Raw genomic sequence first — 20,189 nt, forward strand, 5'->3', positions numbered from 1 at the left:
CTACGAGTTGTAAGCAGAAGTGAGATGTGTCGTGTTTAGTGGTATGAGAGCTTCTACAATACTGTTTTTCTTTGCCATGGGTCTGGGTAATGTTCTAGATAGCAGCTGCTTCACCAGTCTGAGTCCTGGAACAGAGCCCCATGGTGATCTCTGATCAACAGTGTAGTGTGAGTAAATGTTTGTTGCTTTATGCTACTAAGATTTTAGGAGATGTTTGTTCCTGCAGCATAACCTCATCTATCCTAACTGATAAACGCAGTTAATGGAATCAAAGAAATCTGGTATTGTTTACTATTTGACATTTTGAGGTCTGCAACTTTCTTTTTAAAACTTTTCGGATATACCACAGTTAGGAAAACAGAATTTCAATGAGAAATGAAGTGACACTATGTATCCACACTACATCCTTCCTTTCTACTCTGAATTTGAACTTTCATGAATTTCTTGATAGCCTGCTATTCCAGGTTAGACCCCTGCAATGATATCTGCCCATAGGCAATTGCAATTTGCATCACTGCCTTTCTCTACAGTAGTGCTTGTGCTCTATAGAGGATATTTGAAATTTTAAATTGTATTTTTCTCTTCTTGTTTCATAAAAATTAGTGAACAGGAAAAGAAAGTGGTGAAAGTAGTTACAAGAGTGTAGGGCTAAAATCAAAGAATTTAAGACAAAGATAGAAATCATAAGTGAACTGAAAGTAGCAAATCTTTAGCTTCAATCAGACATTGATTGCATTTAAGCTGGTTGACTTATTTTCATTTAGTTTGAAAAAGAACAAAAGTGAGAAATGCACAAAATACTAAAAATACATTATTGAAAGTTTCATTTAAATCAATCTTTCTTTTTCTTCCTTCCTTCCTTCCTTTCTTCCACCCTCCCTTCCTCCTTCCCTCCCTTCCTTCTTGTTATGTTTAAAAGTCAAGGTGTAAATGGGGATGCCAGAATATTTTTTGAATTTAATGTATAAGTCTATTATTGCTCATTTTCTGCACAGTTAACTTTTGTACACATTTTCAGGAACACATCAAGTTTGAATTAATATACTAACTTGCATTAACCTGGGAGTAGAATATAGAATTCTCTAAGATTTTCCTCTACTCTTTAGGCTTTAAACTGCCTGTTGTTAACCTAAGCAGAATAATGCTATAAGTTGTTTTCTATTTTGAGTCCTTAAAACTCCATATTTGCCTAATGATCCTGTAGTGGGTTGAATAGTGTCCTCAGAATGTGACCTTATTTGGAAATAGGGTCTTTGCAGATGTAATCAGCTAAGTTAAGATGAGGTCATATTGGATTAAGGTGGGCCTAAATTTGATAACTCCTGTCATTATAAGAAGAGGAAAGGCACAGACACACTCACAGGGAAGAAGGCCATATGAAGCTGGAAGCAGAGATTGGAGTTATGCAGCTACAAGCCAGGGAATTCTGAGGCTTGCTGGGAGCCATCAGAAGAACGAAAAGACAAGGAAAGATTTTCCCCTAGACCCTTCAGAGGGAGCATGGCCTGCTGAAATCTTGATTTTGGACTTCTAGCCTCCAGAACTGTGAGAGAATAAATTTCTGTAGTTTGAAGTCACCCAGTTTGTGGTACTTCGTTACAGTAGCCCTAGGGAACTTAATACGGATTCCAAAACAGAAAAGTAAGTCCATCGCTCACAGGCCGGGCCCAAGGCATGCGTGACACGGGAAGAGGGGACAGAAGGGAGCCCCCCTGGGGTAGCTGCTATTCTCGCTATTAAGAGAGCTCCTAAATGGACATTGGCACTGTCATGTTGGAGAGAATTTTAAAAAATGTATCAAAATTGGAAGTTGGCTTAACTTTTGACCTTGAAATTGCACTTTCAGGAAGTTGTCCTATTGTAACATTTCGACAAATGTGCAAAAATATACATACAAGTATTGCCACATTGCTTGGAATAGTGTAAAATTGGAAAAAGCTAAAAAGGCTGGCTACATAAACTGTAGTCCATCCACATAGTAGAATGCTACACAGCCATCAAAAAGAATGAAGTAACTAGATAGAGGTGATGGTTGCACGGCATTCTGAATGTGCTAAATGCCACTGAACTGTTCACTTTAAAATCGTTAATTTTATGTTATGTGACTTTCACCTCAATAAAATAAAAACAATTAAAAAAGAATGAAATAATCTGTATATATTAGCATGGAAAAGACTGCTAAAAAGTACTGTTGACTGGCAGGAACAAATTGCAGAGCAGTAAGCATAATGGTATTTCATTTTAATGAATATTAATAAGTCTGTAAATTAGAATTTGCGTAGAAGAAATCTGGATGCAAATCCATCAAACTGTCTGAACTGGTTAGCTTGAAGCAGGTGGTGGGAGTGGTAGGGAGCGATTATCAGGGGACTTTCACTTCCTAAGCCCTGTATTATTTGAACTCTTCACAACAGATGTTATTTTGTAATCAGAGAAACAATAAAAATAGAACAGATTCTTGTATCACTTTTATTCTTTCTAAAGTGAAGGGGAAAGAAACTGGACTCCATTGAAGTTTTAATGAGACAGGCAGAAAACATTGTAATTTTATGTCATTTCCCCTCCATCTATTTCACTTAGTCAAATAAAATCACTTCCCAAATAGCTGCTACCCAGTAGGTGACAGGGTGGCTAAGGGTGTATGGATCACATGGCCCAAAGTGTGACAAGCAATGTGTACCCACACAGAGGAAACGGTGGGGCAAGCTGGATGGCAGGCAGCCAGTAGGCTGTTAGTTGTGGTTGGTGTATATGCTTCTACATTGTGTAATGAGTTGCTTGGACATTCCTAAAAAAGAAAAAAGAAAGAAAGAAAAAACAAAGAAAGTAAAAAGATGTCCTATTTTACAAAACCCCAGCACACAGAACAGAATACTAGACTCACGTTTTTTGTGACCTTGGGAAGAAATATGCTACTTTTATCATGAATCAAAATCTCCCTAACTTGTATAAAAAGCACTCACAAAGATTTAAGAATACCTTACTTATTAGGGGCAAAAGTCTGGGTAGGGGCTTTGGCTTGACTTGCATATGCACAGAAGCACTAGAAGGACCCTAGATTGTAAAGGCGATTCAGGCTGCCTTATGGGTTTATTCAGATCAGGAGAACCCACCCAGAGTAACCAGGTTTTATATTTACTGTGTGTTTGGAGTACGACAGCAGGGGTGAAGCCAAAGTAGGTTGGGTGTCTATATCCTGTCGTCATCTGTCATGGGTAAAGCTGGCACACACTGCCTGTTAACTTTTGCTTGGCATCTTGTTTTTTTACCTCCTACTGATACATTAGCATTTTGGCACAAAGCAATTACGCTGAGCTAAGGCTCTCCAACCACTTAAAGGCAAGATGAGTTAAGATGGAGCGAAGACTCCCAAACTCCCTATTTAATGATTATTTTTTGGTTAGAGACACCACCCTGAGGATATCAAAGAATTGGAGCTAATTCATACTTATGAAAGTGCACCCTGCAAATTAAGCAAAGCATAAAGAAAATGCCTAACTGCAAAGTGAAATCAAAATGGAAGACTTGATGTGGCTAATGGAATGTTCTCCAGTCAGCTTTGCTCTATTGTGGACAGCGACATAATTTACACATAATTTACACATTGTAGTCAGTTAAATCCTTTAATGTGCATAGTGAAATTAACCAATTCTTAGTTCAGGCAAGGGAAAAAGGCTCTAAGTGACAGGTGGTAGGTCACCCCTTCTGGATGCCGTAGAAGATGTCTTTGGACTCTGACCTTGGAAAATTCTCAAAGCGATTTTGCTCTGTGTATTCTTTCTCTTCTGATGGTTTTTGAGGGGACTCAGTACTAGTATTTTGGAGACCAAAGAGTCCCAGTGGTTTGGGAAACATCTCCTAGGCCTTGCCTTCTCTGATGTTACTCAAAGGCTGAATGGGCTGAGTTGAAAGTGTCTAACCCTTTTCAGTCCAGAGGTCAGGTTGACTTTGCCTTTCATCCCAGGTGTGCCTGCCCACTCTAGTGTCCTACATCCCTTCTCACATATGGAGGAGCTCACGCCCGTCGCTCAGATGGAGAGATGAGGGGCTGGGGATACCAAGCTTACAGAGGACAAATCTGAGAACCAGCCTGGAAGACATGATGCTTACTCAAGGGAAAATAATGAGAGAGAATTTGGTGCCCACCGCTGTGCTCTCACACACGTCAGGAACACAGGGCCGAGTCCAGAACAGATGAAGAGCCTCGCCCCTTGGGTGGCTCAAAGCCTGTCCTTGTCCTAATGAATTGTGTCTGATCATGCAAAATAAGCCTCATGACTTGGGTGCAGGGCTGGCCGTGATCATTTTCTTACCGTGGCAGGTATTCCAGCCAGATTTCATCGAGTTGATGCCAGAGAGATGTATGCCCTCTCAAGGAAGAATGTAAACAGCCTCCGTGGGAAATGTTTTCCAGAACCAGAACTAAAGGCTGGGGACTTGTCGTGACTGAGTGCTCAGATCTCCCTCACAGCTGGCATTTGAGTTCTTGGAACATCCAGGCAATAGAGTTAGCCCTTTACTTCAGGCCTCCCACCCAATCCCCTTGAAGAGGCATCTTGACACAGACTGGGAATAGGGTGGGGACTCACTGGGCCCACATTGCCCCATGCATAGACATCCTGGGTCCCCTAAAAGTGGATGTGGCCTGGAACATGCTGGCTGCTTGGGAAACTCCTTATCCTTCACTTGGCCACCCATGCCTCAACTGAGGAGCTGGGAGAGAGAGAATTCCTCTGAGCAGCAGGAGTTCTGTCCATTCCCTTCCCTGCTGGTTTTTCTACTGTTTGATTTTATAGAATGGATTGTTTTCCCTCAGGCCAGGCTCCATGGGACCTGTGACCCGTCAGCAGCTTGGCTGGCGTCCTCTCAATGCAGTAATGATCAGCTGCCTGGGTGACATCCAAAGCACTGGCATTGCAGAAAAAATTCCTTGGGGGCCGGGGACACAGACAACATCCATGGGGTGGTCCTGGCTCTCTCCATTAGGTGAAAAATGCAAAATTTATAATTTCTAGATCCACTATAAAAAAATGGAACCATGGCAATTTATGTGGCTAGTGCTAGATGCTTTTATAATTCTATCACATTTCCAGCAATTACAATGTGCTTTTCAGGGCTGTCATGTTGGGATGTTGGGGAAATATTGTCATTGCCCTTTATGATTTGAGGCTCCTAAGAACACTCCCATTTCCACTCCTGCTACCCAAGTTTCTGCTGTGGTAGCCTACTCACATTTGCCCTGATTCCAGGAAATTCTCTCCTACTGTATCACTCACATTCCATAGCTTTCGAGGACATGATAGGAAAGGCCCAAGGAAGCAGCGTCGGCTTAGGTCAAATTGAGTCAAGCTACAATAAGAAGGCTAGATTTGTCTATATTACCTTTCTTCTTGAATTCTGGACATTAAAATCTATCTTCCAATCATGACCTTCATATAGTTAGCAAGTATTTATTGAGTAACTGCATGAGTTTAGAGAACAAAAAAAAAAGCACATGGCAGCATTATTTAAGCGGAGCTAGCATCATCGTAAGAAAAGAAAAGAAAAAAGTCAAGCAAATACCCCAAAACTTGTTCCAGGATGGACTTATTATGCAACTCACTGCTGGCTTGAGCTTTTTATGAAATCACTTTGCTCATTTTGGGTTATCTACTCCACCTTGACGTCCTGGCAGATGGGGAGGTAGAATTGCCATCTGTCTTTATTTTTCTAACCTCTCCACAGGACATCGCAGAGAGGGCACTGCAGGGACATCCCACACTGCCAACTCCATTCTTTCACCCAAATGCTTCCTGCTTCTCTGCCCAGATCCCCGGTGCAGGGTGAGGCTGGCACAGGTCTCTGGCTGATGTCTGCCTGCCCTTTGGCTCTTTGGAAAAGGAAAAGCAGGACTGGGCTGCAGGGGCCTCTGGATAATCAGGTTCTTCTGGGAAAGTGCAGTTTCAGGGATTCTGGCTCTTGCAGTCAAAGCCTCTTTCTGCAGGTGTCTTTACTCAGTATAACCAGTTTGCTGTCTGCCTTTCCAGGGGAACATGATCCAGAGGCTGGAAGGGCACTGGCTGATCTGACCATAGGTTTGTTTTGTTTTGTGATAGGGCTGGGGCCCAAAGCTCAATGCTTCTCCTTCTATAAACTCCTTGAGGTCAGGTACTATGGCCTCTTTGTCATTGTATCCCAGAGCCTGGCACAGCATTTAGTACATCACAGGCAGTCAATACATACTTTTCAAAAGTGAATGAGTAAGAGAAAGCAAATAAAAGAAGCATGGACTGTAGAAAGAGCACAGAATTTACTCAGAGAATCCGGCTTGGCTTTCAGCTTTGCTGCTCAATAGCAGTATAAACAAATTCCTTATCCTGGCCAAACCCCAGTCTCCTCACCTGTAAAATGGGGACAATCCTACTTGCCTCTTAGGGCTGCTGTGGGGAGGAGATGATATAGAGAGTGTGTGGCTCTTGGCTCATGGAAAGTTTTGGAGTGTTTGCTACTTACTGGAGAGTTCCAGGGGCTCACCACAGAGGCTGGGACTTGAGCTGCCAGCATGTAGCCCTGACAGACCTGGGGACCTGGGGAGAGCAGTATATCAGCCTAGGGGGTGCTAAGGCAGGGCCTGGGACATCAGCATCTCTGAGTCATGGCGTGGTCCCTTCTGCCCTGAACTCACTTCACTGATTAGGTCTACACCTCCTTCACCATAAGAGTTCTAGGACTCTCACAGGGGTGTCTGTGAGGGAAAAAACACTTTGATAATACTGAACTGTGTTTTTAGTACAGGCTTGGAGGGCTTGGTGAGTGAAATATGGGAAGGCAAAGGGTGGCCAGAGAGCAGGACAGCCTATTTCTAGTACCACTTGGGCTTGGGTTCAACTGTGCCATTAATCAATTAATTGGGCGAGTCATGTGACCTCTCTTGGCTTTACTTTTCTGTTTTCTAGTTGGTGGGTGGATGGCTACTGGGGAGTTGTTCTAGATCCGATCTCACCTTTTTTTTCTTTTTGGCCATGATCACAGGACAGATGGCATTCACATGTGCAGCATATTCTTAGGGGTACACACAGATTTAGAGAAACCTTCCAAAATGTTGTGGCAGAACTAAGGCATTCCACATTTTGAAATCACTACTGATATTAGCAGTTTAGCCAGTCCTGGTGGTCTAGTGGTTAAGATTCAGCGCTGTCACTGCCCTGGTCAGTGAACCACATCACCATCATACTGTGGCAGCTGCATGTTGCTGTGATGCTGAAAGCTATGCCATTGGTATTTCAAATACTAGCAGGGTCACCCGTGGTGGACAGGTTTCAGCAAAGTTTCCAGACTAAGACAGATTAGTCTGGCTACCCACTTCTGAAAAAATTGGCTATGAAAACCCTATGAGAATAGCAGGAGAACATTGTCTGATAGAGCCCCAGAAGGTGAGAGGATGGTCCAAAAAGATCGGACAAGGTTCTGCTCTGCTGTAAACAGGATCACGAGGAGTTGAAATCGACTCAACGGCACTAACAACAAATTAGCAGTATAGCAAAACTACTTTCTTACTATGGGCCCTGGGCATAAATAGGATTGGCCATGAATTATGTGTAGGTTCTTTGCAAATGCTCTAAGTCTATGCTCTCTCTACCACATGAGTAAGTCTATCAGAATATGAGTGAGGAAGCCGTTCTTATGGGGTAGCCATGATTCTGCCTTATTGTATTTAAAAAGTCATGATTCTCAATCTTGGGTTCTTGGCTGGTAATAGCATATTTCTTGTGACACAACTCAGAACAGATGATGACACACCAATTTGTTGTGAATCAGAGTAAGAATTCAGGGATTGGATATTTTTAAAAGGGTCTCTCAGCTTCACAGGCTGTTTCTGTGGATTTCACATGTGTCTAGGATTGTGAAGATAGAGAAATTCAACTCAACAGTAGGCTAATAGAATGGAGCGAAGTGGAGTGGACAAGGGGGAAACCTAGAGCCACAGAATTGCCAAAATCTTCTATCTCAATAACTCACCCGTTGCAGACATCATTTCCAATCATGGCATATATGACGATGGCTGGATGGTCCAACAGTTGGTTCCTAGATAAACTGGGAAGCCATAGATGGAATCTCAATGTCAAACACTTGGAAGTTCAGAGTTTTAACCAATATCACAGGCTGAGCCTGTGAAAGAATTTTTGTATGACCAATCTCTTGGTTTTGCTGTTTTTCTTTCATTCCAGCATCAGCATTCCCATTTCCCTCTTTCTTCTCTATAATCTTTAACCTAGTTCCCCATTAGGGAAAGACCACATAAATGCATAGAATTGAAGAGTAGATTAAGTCTTCAGTAGGGGGACATGCTACTATCTTCGTAGCATCTTTCATAGCATTGTCATTAATAAACACTGGTGAGTTACCTGGGTTACTTATGTTCAGATTCGTAGGACATCCTGACAACTATGGGCCTGTAGTCAACTTTGAAAAATGAAAGGTTTCTGAAGATTTCCATTCTGGGCATTCAGAGCCTTGCTTCTGAATTTTAAGCCCCAAATGAGCACAAAATTGTTTTCTTGTTCATAAAGCAGGAATATGAAATAATCCTTTTTGTCTTTTTCAGGTATTTTGGCCAGATCTAGGTTTTACCCACTTGGTATGTATTTTTATGATTCTTATTTAAGGACTTATGCAAATTAATCACTTCCTATGCTCACTGGCCCAAGAGACGATAATATCCCAGTGTTTGGAGAGTGACTAACAAGCCATTGATGCCCAGTACAAGTGATTAAGGGGTAACAACAAAGAGTTTGCATAGACTATTCAAAATGAGAAACCCAATTTGAAAACAACTTCTCATATCCTTCTTCCACATACCTTTCTATAAATTTCTCCAGGTTTTGGGAAGATGCACCTGAATAATTAAATTAAGAAAATAATTAAAGTTAGTGAGTTCAATTCAACACTATCAGTATGAGAGTCTGATTGACTGAATCATGAAAGAAGCAGCATTATTGCACAGTCAGAGGCCGTCCACACCAACATGCTGATGGGAGTAACTATCGTGGAACTCTCCTTGATGGGTTTCCTGTTTACTTGGCATTATATTAACATAACCCTAAATTCTTTGGATTCACAGGTCTCAAGGTATTTCCTAAGCACGAATGAGTAAACTTTCTAGTAAATGTGAGAGAAAGGTCTATGTCTATCACCCAAGAGAGAAACTACCCAAAAGATTAAGGAATGAGTTGAGGGATGAGAGGAACAGTAAAGAGGATTCTTTGAGAACTGCACGTCTCCCTAGAGGGCCCATTTAACGGCCTGCTGGTATTGCTGCTCACTCCTAAGGCTCCTCCTGCTGGCTGGCTCGTGCAAGTTTCAGATGGCAGAGCTGGTATATTTCAAGTCTTTTTATGACATGCACGACCATCCTCCCTCACCCCTGTTACCACCTGTAATGTATCTCTTATATGAAAATTGTATTTATTGAATACTCATTTTATTGTAAACACTCTGTTAAGCACTTGTATTACTAGTTCATTTAAGACACAGCACAACTATGTGAGGTAGGTACAGTATTGTTCCCATTTTATAGATGAGGAAACTGAGGCTCACTTAAGTGACTTGATCCAAGCCTCACAACTAATAATTGGGAGAACTGCAATTCAAACCCAGTCCCTTCTGTCTGCAGTGCTGAACTCTGGCTCCGTGTGACATTGCTGGGAGTCTGGAAAGAGTGAACCAAAGAAGGTTGACTGCTTTTTTGTCCCTTGGAGGCTGGTCTGCAGCAATAAGAGAGTGATACAAGTGCTGCGAACTCAAGGGACAAGGAAGATTCTCCTATCACTTCCAGCCTTGGAGCTTGGGGGGGGCGGATGCATTTTATGATGGAGCCAGTGTCTGTTCTTACAGATCCACATGGGAAAAAGGGCAGTGCACAGCTGTGAAGGGCATGCTGGCCCACGTTCTCTTGAAGACATGTAACCATGCAGTGACTGCCTCTTTGTCACACACAACTAGATGCAAGCTGTATGGGCAGCTTCGCTGATTCAGAAATGTTAGTACGTTAAATGAATATTGCTTTACTTTCTTTTGTTATTATGATAAGATACACAACACATAAACTTTAACATTGTAACCCTTTTTGAGTGTACAATTCAGTGGCATTAAGTCCATTCACATTATTGTGCAATCATCACCACTACCCATCTCCAGAACTTTTCCATCATCCCAAACTGAAGCCCGGTACCCATTAAAGAACAGCTCCCCACTAGCCCCTCCCTCAGCTTCTGATAACACCATTCTACTTTCTGTTTCTATGAATTTAAATATTCTAGGTACCTCTTATAGGTGGAATCATAATATTTGAGTTTTTGTGTCTGGCTTATTTCACTTAGCATAATGTTTTCAAAGTTCATCCATTTGTAGCATGTGTCAGAATTTCCTTCATTTTAAAGGCTGAATAATATTCCATTATACGTATATGCCACATGTTGTTTATCCATTCATCTGTTGATGGGCATTTGGCTTGTTTCCACTTTTCGTCTATTGTGAATAATGCTCCTATGAACCCTGGTGTGCAAGTATCTATTTAGGTTCCACTTTCAATTGTTTTCGGTTTACATACACCTAAATGAAATTACTGATCAAATGATAATACTATGTTTAATTTTTTTGAGGAACTGCCATACTGTCTTTGTTCCCTTTTTGCAGTGAGGCAGGGCATTAATAAATATTCACACACACAAATTAAGTCAGTTCATCTCAGTGTGCATGCATTCATTCACCCTCTCTGTTCATTTGTTGAGCACCTGCCATGTGCCTGACATTTTGTAGGGAATTAACAGATGAGTTGGACATGGCCTCTGTACCTGAGGAGTAGTGTCTATGGGGGTAAACACATAACTGAGTACTGGAGAAAGGGTTAATGCAAATCCAATCCCAACACTTGAAAAGAGGAAAACTCAATGTGATTTGAGCCTATTATTTCTGCTCAGAGAAGGTGCCAGAGTTTACAACATTGAGTCCTAAATGTAGAGACTCTAAGTATTTCTGGGTGTTAGATTGCTCCCTATTGTTCTCAAGAGGGAAGAGAAGGAGGGCCACCATTGCACGCTGACGTGGTATCCTCCAGTGGTGGCTCACTCATCTCATGGGCTGGGCCCTTCATTCAGTTCCAGCTCCATGACTCTCAACTTCCCATTTTCAGTAAATAACAAATCAGGAGGTGTTTAATTTTCACTCTTTGATTTTTCTCTTAATGAGAAATGAAAGCTAACGAAAGCTTAAGCCATGAGTGGGGAAAAAAATTACAGGACCATGTCAGTCCAATAATTTTCCTCTTTTTCCAGAGTGGAGCTGGGAATTCGAGGTGCAGGGCACCTACAGAACTTGAGGAAAATGAAAATGAAAACCTGTCATGGCATGTCACATAGGGAGCTCCTCCTCTGTGCTCACACCACCCACATCCCTTTCCTGCTCAGGACAAGGATGGCAGGCCAATGGCAAGCTGCTGTCGTGGATTTAAAACTAGCAGTCACAAATATCCACCCAAGGCGAGAGGAAGTCCCTGCTCTTCTTCACCCAAATGTTAAATTTTTTTCTGGGGATATCTATAATATGAGCACAGAATTTTTTAGTTCCAAAGTTGTTGCACCTTCCAAAAGTTCCATTTCCTTTTGGAAAATCTCAGTTTTATGAGACTATGTAATTAGTTTACATAATCCTCATATCACTTTCTCTTCTTAATTCCCTTTTCCTGTTGTTCTTGCTATTGTTTTGGCAGCCCCATCAACGTTTTCTCTCTGCCTCCCAATCTCTATTGTCTTTCTCCTCCTGTATATAGATTTCTTCTCAGTTGCTCATTTTGCTGCTGCTGCCGCTACCATTACAGAAAATACTTATTGAGGCAGTTGGAACTGGAAGATGTGAGCAGGAAAGAAAGATAGCCCCTCGTCTGTGATATGTGGCAAAACAAGGTGAGCATTTGAAGAACTGGCACTGCCCTTAAGAGGGCCATGCTCTGCTCTCTATAGCATAGTTTAGAGAAATGGAAAGGTTTGACCATGAAATAGAGCATTTTAATTATTTGTCAAGGTGGTCCAATGGAAAAATCTACCTGTTCCCAATTAAGGAAAAAGGAGGGTCCTTAATGGCCATCAAAGCTGAATTCTGGCTCATCTAGCCCCTTTTAAATAACGTAGAGTATATTGCAAGAAGATAAAAAAGAGTCTCATGCAATCTCGGCATTGGTTGTCCTTCCATAAATAAATTTTAGCTTACATTTCCACTGCTGGATCAGTGTTGATCACAGCAGAAACTGCTTTACGTCCTGAGCATTCAAATCAACTGGTAAGACACTTTTAATGGTCTTCTACAAGAGCTTGTAACTTTTCATCCCTGGCCCAGGGTAGGTGCTCAGTCTCAAATTCTTCATGGAAAGAGATGGGGTATATTTAAATCTAATAGGTCTTCATAAATTAATTCATTGATTCAGTAACATTTATCGAGTACTTACTATGTGCCAGGCATTGTAATAGATGCTGGGGACACATCAGTAAATAGAAAAGATATGGTCCCTGTTCTTATGAAGCTTATAGTTATTAAACAAGAAAAGAACATGAAGCGTTAGGGATTCAGAGAAGCCCTGAAGAAGTGGTGTTAAGCTGAGAACAGAAAGAAAAGTAGGTGTTTCCTTTCTTGAAGTCCTAAGATAAGAACTTGTTAATTAATTAATTCCCAATAAAATACCTGACGCTTTTTATAGACTTGGAAACAAGTCCCTACTTTAATGCCATCTTTGCTGTAATATCTCAATAGGACAGGGGCAGATCAGGTTTTGAGTTCTGAAGCTTATATAATTTGGAGGATCCTCTTTAAGGAAAAGAACACAAAACACAACAATAAGACCTGATGTAAAGGGAAGCCAGAGTGGAGAGAGACAAGGGTCTTAATCAATTGTGGTTAGATATCTTAAGTTGGTAAACATTACAAATACATATGGTCACCAGGCAAGTGAGAGGTCCTCAAGCTTCAGCATCACTAGCTTCATAACTCCGCCTCTTGATCTTCCTTATGGGTCATGTGTAAAGTCCTGCAGCATCAGCTCTGGGTGCGACTTTCGAGAGTGTGAGATCAGGTAGCCCACTTTACAGATGAGGCCCAGAGAGGGAAAGAGACTTTTTCAAGGTCTTATAACTAGTAAGCAGCATCTCAGCTGGTAATCTGTCTCAGGTCCCAATTTAATAATAGACATTAGTAATGAGTGAAATAGAAGATTTTACTTCTTATATGAGAATACGTGAATTATATTTAGTTCTTATATAAGAACTTGTGAAAGGAGTATGAGGTGCATTTTAGTTTATAAACCACAAATCCACTCAAGTAAACCATGAAATGGCTTTAAGGAATTATCTGGATCAGGATTCACAAGCTCAGACACCTGCAGGGCCTGGCAGGTGCAGTACATGAGGGAAGCTGGCTGGGCCAATTACGGATCAACTCAATCTAGAAAGAGCAGCCACTACACAGCTCTCATGGATTTGTGCTATTCAGAATGGGGGGCCAGGGTTGTCAGGTCTTCTGATCTCAAAACAGAAGTTGGAAATCTGGAAGTTTATAAAATCTCCAAATTTTTAGATGTTGGCAACTAAATCAAGGATTTTTAAAAATGTTATTTGTGCCAAATACACAAAGCTGTGGGCCATGTTTGCCCTTGACCCTGTATTGAAGCTTATTAATTTCATTGATCTTTTAAAAGATCCAGAGTTTGGTTTCACTGCTTTTCTCTATTGTTTTTCTGTTTTTATTTTATTGATCTCTATTCTTTTTATTATTTCCTTCCTTCTTCTTGCTTGGATTTATTTTGTTCTTTTTCTAGTTTTTTTGAGGTAGGAGCTTAGATTATTGATTTGATAATTTCTTTTTTAATATACGCATTTAATGCTATAAATTTCTCATTGAGCTTTACCCATAGTCCACAAACTTGATATGTTGTATTTTCATTTGCTGAGGAAGATTAACCCTGAGTTCACATCTGTTGCCAATCTTCCTCTTTTTTTTTTCGCTTGGGGAAGATTAGCCCTGAGCTAACATCTGTGCTAATCTTCCTCCACCTTATATGTGGGTTGCAGCCTCAGCATGGCTGACGAATAATATAGGTCTACACCTGGGATCTGAATCCGTGAACCTAGGCCACCAAAGCAGAGTATGCCAAACTTAACCACTATGGCATGGGGCTGGCCCCTAAAAACATTTCTAAATTCCTTTGAGATTTCCTCTTTGACTCAGTTTGATTATTTTGTGTTGGGGTATGGATTTCTTTGGGTTGATCCTGTTTGGGGTTCATTGTTTTCCAAATTTGGGAAGTTTTCAGCCATTATTTCTTAAAATAAATTTTCTGCACTGTCCTCTTTCTCTTTGTCACCTGGGACTTTGATAACACAAATGCTGGACTTTCTGGTACTGTGATGTTTAGTCTTATGTGTCAACTTGGCTGGCTACAGGATGCCCAGATATTTGGTCAAACATTATTCTGGATGATTCTGTGAGGCTGTTTTGGATGATATTAACATTTAAATGAGTAAATGTGGGTGGGTTTCCTCCAATCAGTTGAAGGCCTGAATAAAACAAAACCAAAAAACCCCCAAAGACTGGCCTCCTCCAAGCAAGTGCGAATTCTCCAGGAGACTCCCTTTGGACTTCACGTGCAATATTGGCTCTTCCTGGTTCTACAGCAGACTGCCTTCAGACTGGAACTGTAGCATTAGCTCTCCTGGGTCTTGAGCCTGCTGGCTCACTCTGCAGATTTTGGACCTGCCAGCCTTCATAATCATGTGAGCCAATTCCTTACAATCTCTCTCCATCAATCGATATCATCATCTCTTTCTCTTTTTATTATATATATTTATATACAAACTTCTATTGTTTATGTTTCTCTAGAGAACCCTAATACAGGCATTATCTCACCTGTTCTGTGGCTCCATTCATTATTTCTTCAGTCTTTTCTTCTCTCTGTTTATATAAGCTCTATTGCTCTGTCTTCAAGTCCACCATACTACTGAGCCCACCCAGTGAGCCTTTTATTTCAGTTATTGTATTTTTCAACTATAAAATTTTCATTTGGTTCCTTTTTATATGTTCTAGTCCTTTGCCAAGAATTTCCATCTTTCCATTCATTTCAAGAGTGTTTGCTTACATTTTGGAGCATTTTATAACCACGGCTTTAAAGTTTTTGTCAGATGGTTCCAACATCTGTATCATTTTGCCATTGACATCTGTTAGTTTCTTTTCTCATGTGAATTGAGATTTTTCTGGTTCCTTGTAGGCTGAGTAATTCTGGATTTTATCCTAGGCCTTTTGGCTATTATAAGACTCCGAGTCTTGTATTTCTGTCTTATAGTAGACAATCAACCTGGTTAGGTTCAGGTGGCAAGTTCTAACCAGCCTTCTTTGAGGTTGTGATTTCATTGTCAGTTTCATTTTTGAAGCCTTTGCAGTGCTGTTTTGATTTGTCTTATGTCTGTGCCACTGTGTGGCCATTCTGGCACCTGGGCAGTGGTCTACACCTGGGTTCAGTTCTCACAGTCTTTGGTATGCTATTAAGGATCAGGTCCATGCATGTGCAGCTCAGGACTGAGCCCAGCAGTTCAGAGAACTTCATGGGGTTGCTTTTCCAAGCTCCTCCCTCTCCATGATCTCCCTGGTACTTTCTGCTTCCCTGGGCTCCCCTCTTTTGTCCTAAGGCCCCAATTCCCCCCCCCCCCTTCCCCTATGTACTTCCCACAAATTCACTCATGGTAGGACCTAACGACAGGAAGACAGAGTGAAAAAATAAGCAATAGGGGGTTTGCCCCACACTCCTGGGACTGCGGCTCTTCTAAGTGGACAGGCAGTTCTTCTCCCTCCACCCCTCCCCAGAATTTTAGGCACCTGCAAGTCCCCAGTGCTGCTCTGTCACTGCCAGGGGACCCTTTTCCCATTTAGAGTGAGAACTAGGTTGTTTCTTTGGACCCGTTCTCTCTGTGCCGATGTTCACTTCTGGGCTTTTGGTGACCTTGAGTCCAGATCGGGAGACATCAAAGGACAACAAAATGCTAACCTCACTACTGCTTGGTGGTATGTACTCATAATTCTAGTTTTCTTCTTCAATCAGCCTGCTACTGTTCACTTTCCAGAGTCCTCCAAAGCTGTTCCATTCATTCTGTGCAGGTTTTATAGCTGCATTCAGTGGGACAGACCGAGTGGAGAGTGCTTACTCCATTATACCCAGAACCAGAAACCTGAATGCATTGTAGAGAGTATAAAAAGTTCACAGAAAATATGGTGTCATACATTGACCTGAAATAAATCTAATAATGTTACTTAACTTTAATTATATTTTAAATAATGCAGATTTTGCCTGTATTTTCATAATTTAGGAAGCATTTCTAAAAGCATGATTTGTATTATCCAGTTAAAAAATCCACCATGAGAAATTTAAATTCCTTTTTTCCTCTAAAAATGTTTGCTTGCAATAAGCAGAAACGTTCAGACTAATATAGTGACCTTGAGCTCAAAATAGTAGGCACTTAATAATTGTTTGTTGTGACAGTTTCTGATTGTGTTTCTACTGCTGAAAATGCTTTCAAGTTCACAAGTGTGCTTCTGAATTTCTGTGACAAACTAGATAAATGATTCTCCCAAACATATATTTTTAAGAGAATGTGATAGCCTTCCCAGCATGACTCTAATCCTCCTGGTCTCAAAACTTGACACGGCTTCACAAGTATCCTTCAGCCACGCTGAACCTCCCTCTCTCTCTTCCCCAAAGATACTTCGCCCTTGGAGCCTCTATGCGCTGAGTCACTATCTCCCTACCCTTTCTGGACTCCTGTTCTTTTCTGCAGAGCTCTCTGCTCAAATGTACCTTCTCTCTGGAGTTTCGCCCTCCTTCTCCAGGCAGAGCTAAATGTCTCTCAGCTCCAGAGGCCTCAACCTATCTCTATACTAAGTATCATTTACAAGAACCATAATTGTTTCCTTATTTGTCTCTCTCTTCCACTTAGTTATGATCTTCTTGAAGGCAGGGACTTTGTCTTGTTCATCTTTCTATTTCTAGCACCTATTGCAATATTGGAGAGGAAACAGAGGGAGTGGTGGGGGCAAAATCAAGTGGAAAATGAGAGAAAGGGACATAAAAGAGGAGACCAGGGGTAAAAGGCACAGTCCAGGAGGTTGTGGAGCTGATAGAAACCTGGCAAGTTCATTTGAGCTATCAACAGAAGTAGTAGGGAGCTTTCCCCAGGATCTCCTTTATCTCAAGCCCTAAACCAAAGGGATCCATTGAAAGGAGACCATCTAGGACTTCAGGAGCCCTTGCCATTGACAATTACAAAAAAGGGTAAGATATTTTCTCTCAATTTGCCCTCTGCAGGTGTGCAGATTCCAGAGGAACGGGATGAAGAGTCGAAAGCACACACTCTTCACGTTAAAATCATTGTAAGGTGCCCTGCTCCGACTTGGATGATTTGCATGGAACAAGGAGAAACCAGGAAAGGTTGCATAGATTAATCCTGAGAAATACTCCCACCTGGATCAGATTGTCTCCATTGTTTAATGATTCTTTGAAATTGAAAGCCTTGAAAGTATTAAAAATGGGAATGATGTCCCCTAACAAGAGGAGGGAAATGTGTCCCTCTATCTGAGATGTGTCAAATTGAAATGTTTCTTTCAAAAGCTTCTGTTGTAATTAAACATTGTATCCTGAAGATACATTTGTTCCTTAAGAAAAATAGCAAGTTTTGAGGCCTGCAGGCATTGAGTGTATCTGTAAGCATTTGCCTTTTAGGTCAAGCATCTCAAAACTTGGCACTAAGATCTATCTTCGTTGCTGTGACCACCCTGGATCACGGCTCTCAAATAGAATTGTCCTGGTTGTTTTGTTATAAATAATTTCTGTCATCTCTTCTCAACATTTTGAGTTGAGACCAAATACTCAACCCAGTAGTCGGTTCGCCACATGCTTGCTGAAGGCCTACTTCTGCTTGGCCAAGGTGACTTTTTTGCTTCTCCCCAATACTTTTTCACTTTAAAGAAATTGCCTTAAAATTTTAATTTTGAGATGATTTCCAAAAAGTTGAAATAATTTATAAAAATTGTGAAAACAGAACAAAGGATTTACACATAGCTTTCACTCAGATTTCCTAAATGTGAACATCTTTCATAATCATAGTACGATGATCAAAATCAGGAAACCAACATTGGTACAATACTATTGTCTCATCTATGGATCTTATTCAAATTTCACTAATTTCCCCACTAATAACCCCTTTCTGGGCCAGGGTCCGATTCGGGATTACATATCATATTCACGTCTCCTTAGTCTCCTTTAATCTGGATGGGTTCCTCAGTCTTTCTATGTCTTTCATGACCTTGACGCTTTTGAAGGGTACTGACCCTATAATTCTATATTATAGAATGCCCTTCGATTCGGGTTTTTCTTATGTTTCTTCATGATTAAATCAGGTTATGCATTTTTGGCAAGAATACAATAGCAGATGCTCAGTTAGCTAGGTGAAGATATAAAACCTATTTTGTTCCAGAATAGAGCTCACGGTGGGAGGGTGGTGGTGATATGAGAATAATAAGCCCTTGCAACATATAACTGAATTCAGTGAAGCCTGGATTCATACTCATTCATAGTTTGTCTCTTCACCCTGCTTTTACTTTTTTCTTGCCTCTATCCCTTTCCGGGAGGACCACTTTTGATGAAGAGGGCTGGCACAGAGGCTGGGTCAAGGAACCTCCCTCTGACACCCAGCTGCCTCCGGGGCAGGTGCTGGTTGTCTTAGGCAGCAAGATGGTGTCTTTAGAGGCTAGAATCTCAAAGAGGGACAGTATGGCACGGTTGGGAGCTTGGACAGACACGCTCTGGTATGTCTGGTATGAGACAGACATGGGTTTAAGCTCTACCACTGACAAGCTAATGGACCTTGGACAAGTTGCTTAACCTTTCTGAGCCTCAGTTTCCTGATCTGTAAAACAGGGTGGCTTTGTGGATTAAATAAAGATGGAGTATGGAAAGTACTTAGCATAGTGTCTGTCTTAGAGAAGGTCCTTCTTATAGACTGAATGTTTGTGTTCCTCCAAAATTCATATGTTGAAATCTAATCCTCATTGTGAGGGGATTTGGAGGTGGGGCCTTTGAGAGGTACTTAGGTCATGAGGATGGAGTGCCCTTATAAGAGCAGGCCAGAGGTTCCATCTCTTTCCGCCATGCCATGAGGGGATACAATGAGAAGTCAGCAGTTTGCAGCTGTGAAGAGGGCTCTCACCAGAACCTGCCCACGCTGGACCCTGACCTCAGACTTCCAGCCTCCAGACCTGTGAGAAGTAAATTCCTGTTGTTTATAAGCTACTTGGTTTAAGGTAATTGTTAAAGCAGTACTTGAACTGAACTAAGTAAGCAGTACTTAAAATTAGCTAAAATCTACAGAAGTAATAACAGCGCACCTCAAACAGCTAAGCTCACCCATCCTGCTAATGGACAGCCCTGGAGAGTTGTGCCCTGACCAACGGTGCTCGGCAGTATTCTTGGGGAAAACATATGATTAGCTGCCTGTGGCCTGAAAGGACATCAACCTGTTCTTTCCTACTTGGAGTAAGGCCTGAACAGTGCCGTTTCCGTGCCCAGGGTAAGCTCCTTCGACAGTTCTTTGGCTTGTTGAAGAATCAAAATCCTTTTTGTCAGGTTTAAGTCTAACAGCAGGATGGACTTCTCCCTCATGTCTACTCTCGTTAGAACATCTTCCAGACGCAGCTTCTCACCTTCTGCTGGATGCCCATGGCCTGGTCGGTTCTCAGAGCTGTTCCTCTCTTCCGCACCTTCTGACTTGTGCACCGAAGTCATAGTTATACTTTCACTTGAATAGTTTCTGGCCGCTTAGACTTGGGAGAGGGGTCAAAAACTCAAATGCCCAGAGGGGCCAGGTCGCTAAATCCATGTGTGAAAGGAGCAGAGAGGGAATCATGGCCAAACACCTGACACATAATCCCCCTGAACAGGTGAAAGGGAGGCCACTACTCAGCTCTAATAAATTGTTGCCAGGCAGGAGTGGGGCTGTGTTGCCAGAACTGATGATTTTCTAAGATAAACAAGAAGTTAGAATTTCATGTAAAATCTCTTGATTTTTATTTTATTTAATTTTTTGTCTTTTTAAATTAATTTTTTCACTTGCTCTCTTTTTCTT

The 20,189-nt window shown here is 41.5% G+C and overlaps 1 protein-coding gene and 1 long non-coding RNA gene across 6 annotated transcripts in view; one reads left to right on the forward strand and one right to left on the reverse strand.

Moving 5' to 3' along the window:
• Positions 1-20,189, reverse strand: part of AOAH (acyloxyacyl hydrolase) — a 180,343-nt gene that overhangs the window by 26,213 nt on the left and 133,941 nt on the right. For all 5 annotated transcript variants that reach the window (XM_070511887.1, XM_014840719.3, XM_070511882.1 and 2 more), the window contains 2 exons: positions 8,839-8,875; positions 7,999-8,073 (listed from right to left, as the gene is read on the reverse strand). In XM_070511887.1, the coding sequence (XP_070367988.1) occupies positions 7,999-8,073; positions 8,839-8,875 (112 nt within the window). The remainder of the gene's footprint in view (positions 1-7,998; positions 8,074-8,838; positions 8,876-20,189) is intronic.
• On the forward strand, positions 13-17,619 carry LOC123282929 (uncharacterized). Its single transcript, XR_011503918.1, has 5 exons — positions 13-167; positions 8,585-8,617; positions 11,807-11,939; positions 14,572-14,795; positions 17,375-17,619. It is a non-coding gene; the product is annotated as an uncharacterized lncRNA (long non-coding RNA).

Source organism: Equus asinus, chromosome 1, assembly GCF_041296235.1.
Source record: "Equus asinus isolate D_3611 breed Donkey chromosome 1, EquAss-T2T_v2, whole genome shotgun sequence".
NCBI classification, from domain to species: Eukaryota; Metazoa; Chordata; class Mammalia; order Perissodactyla; family Equidae; genus Equus; species Equus asinus.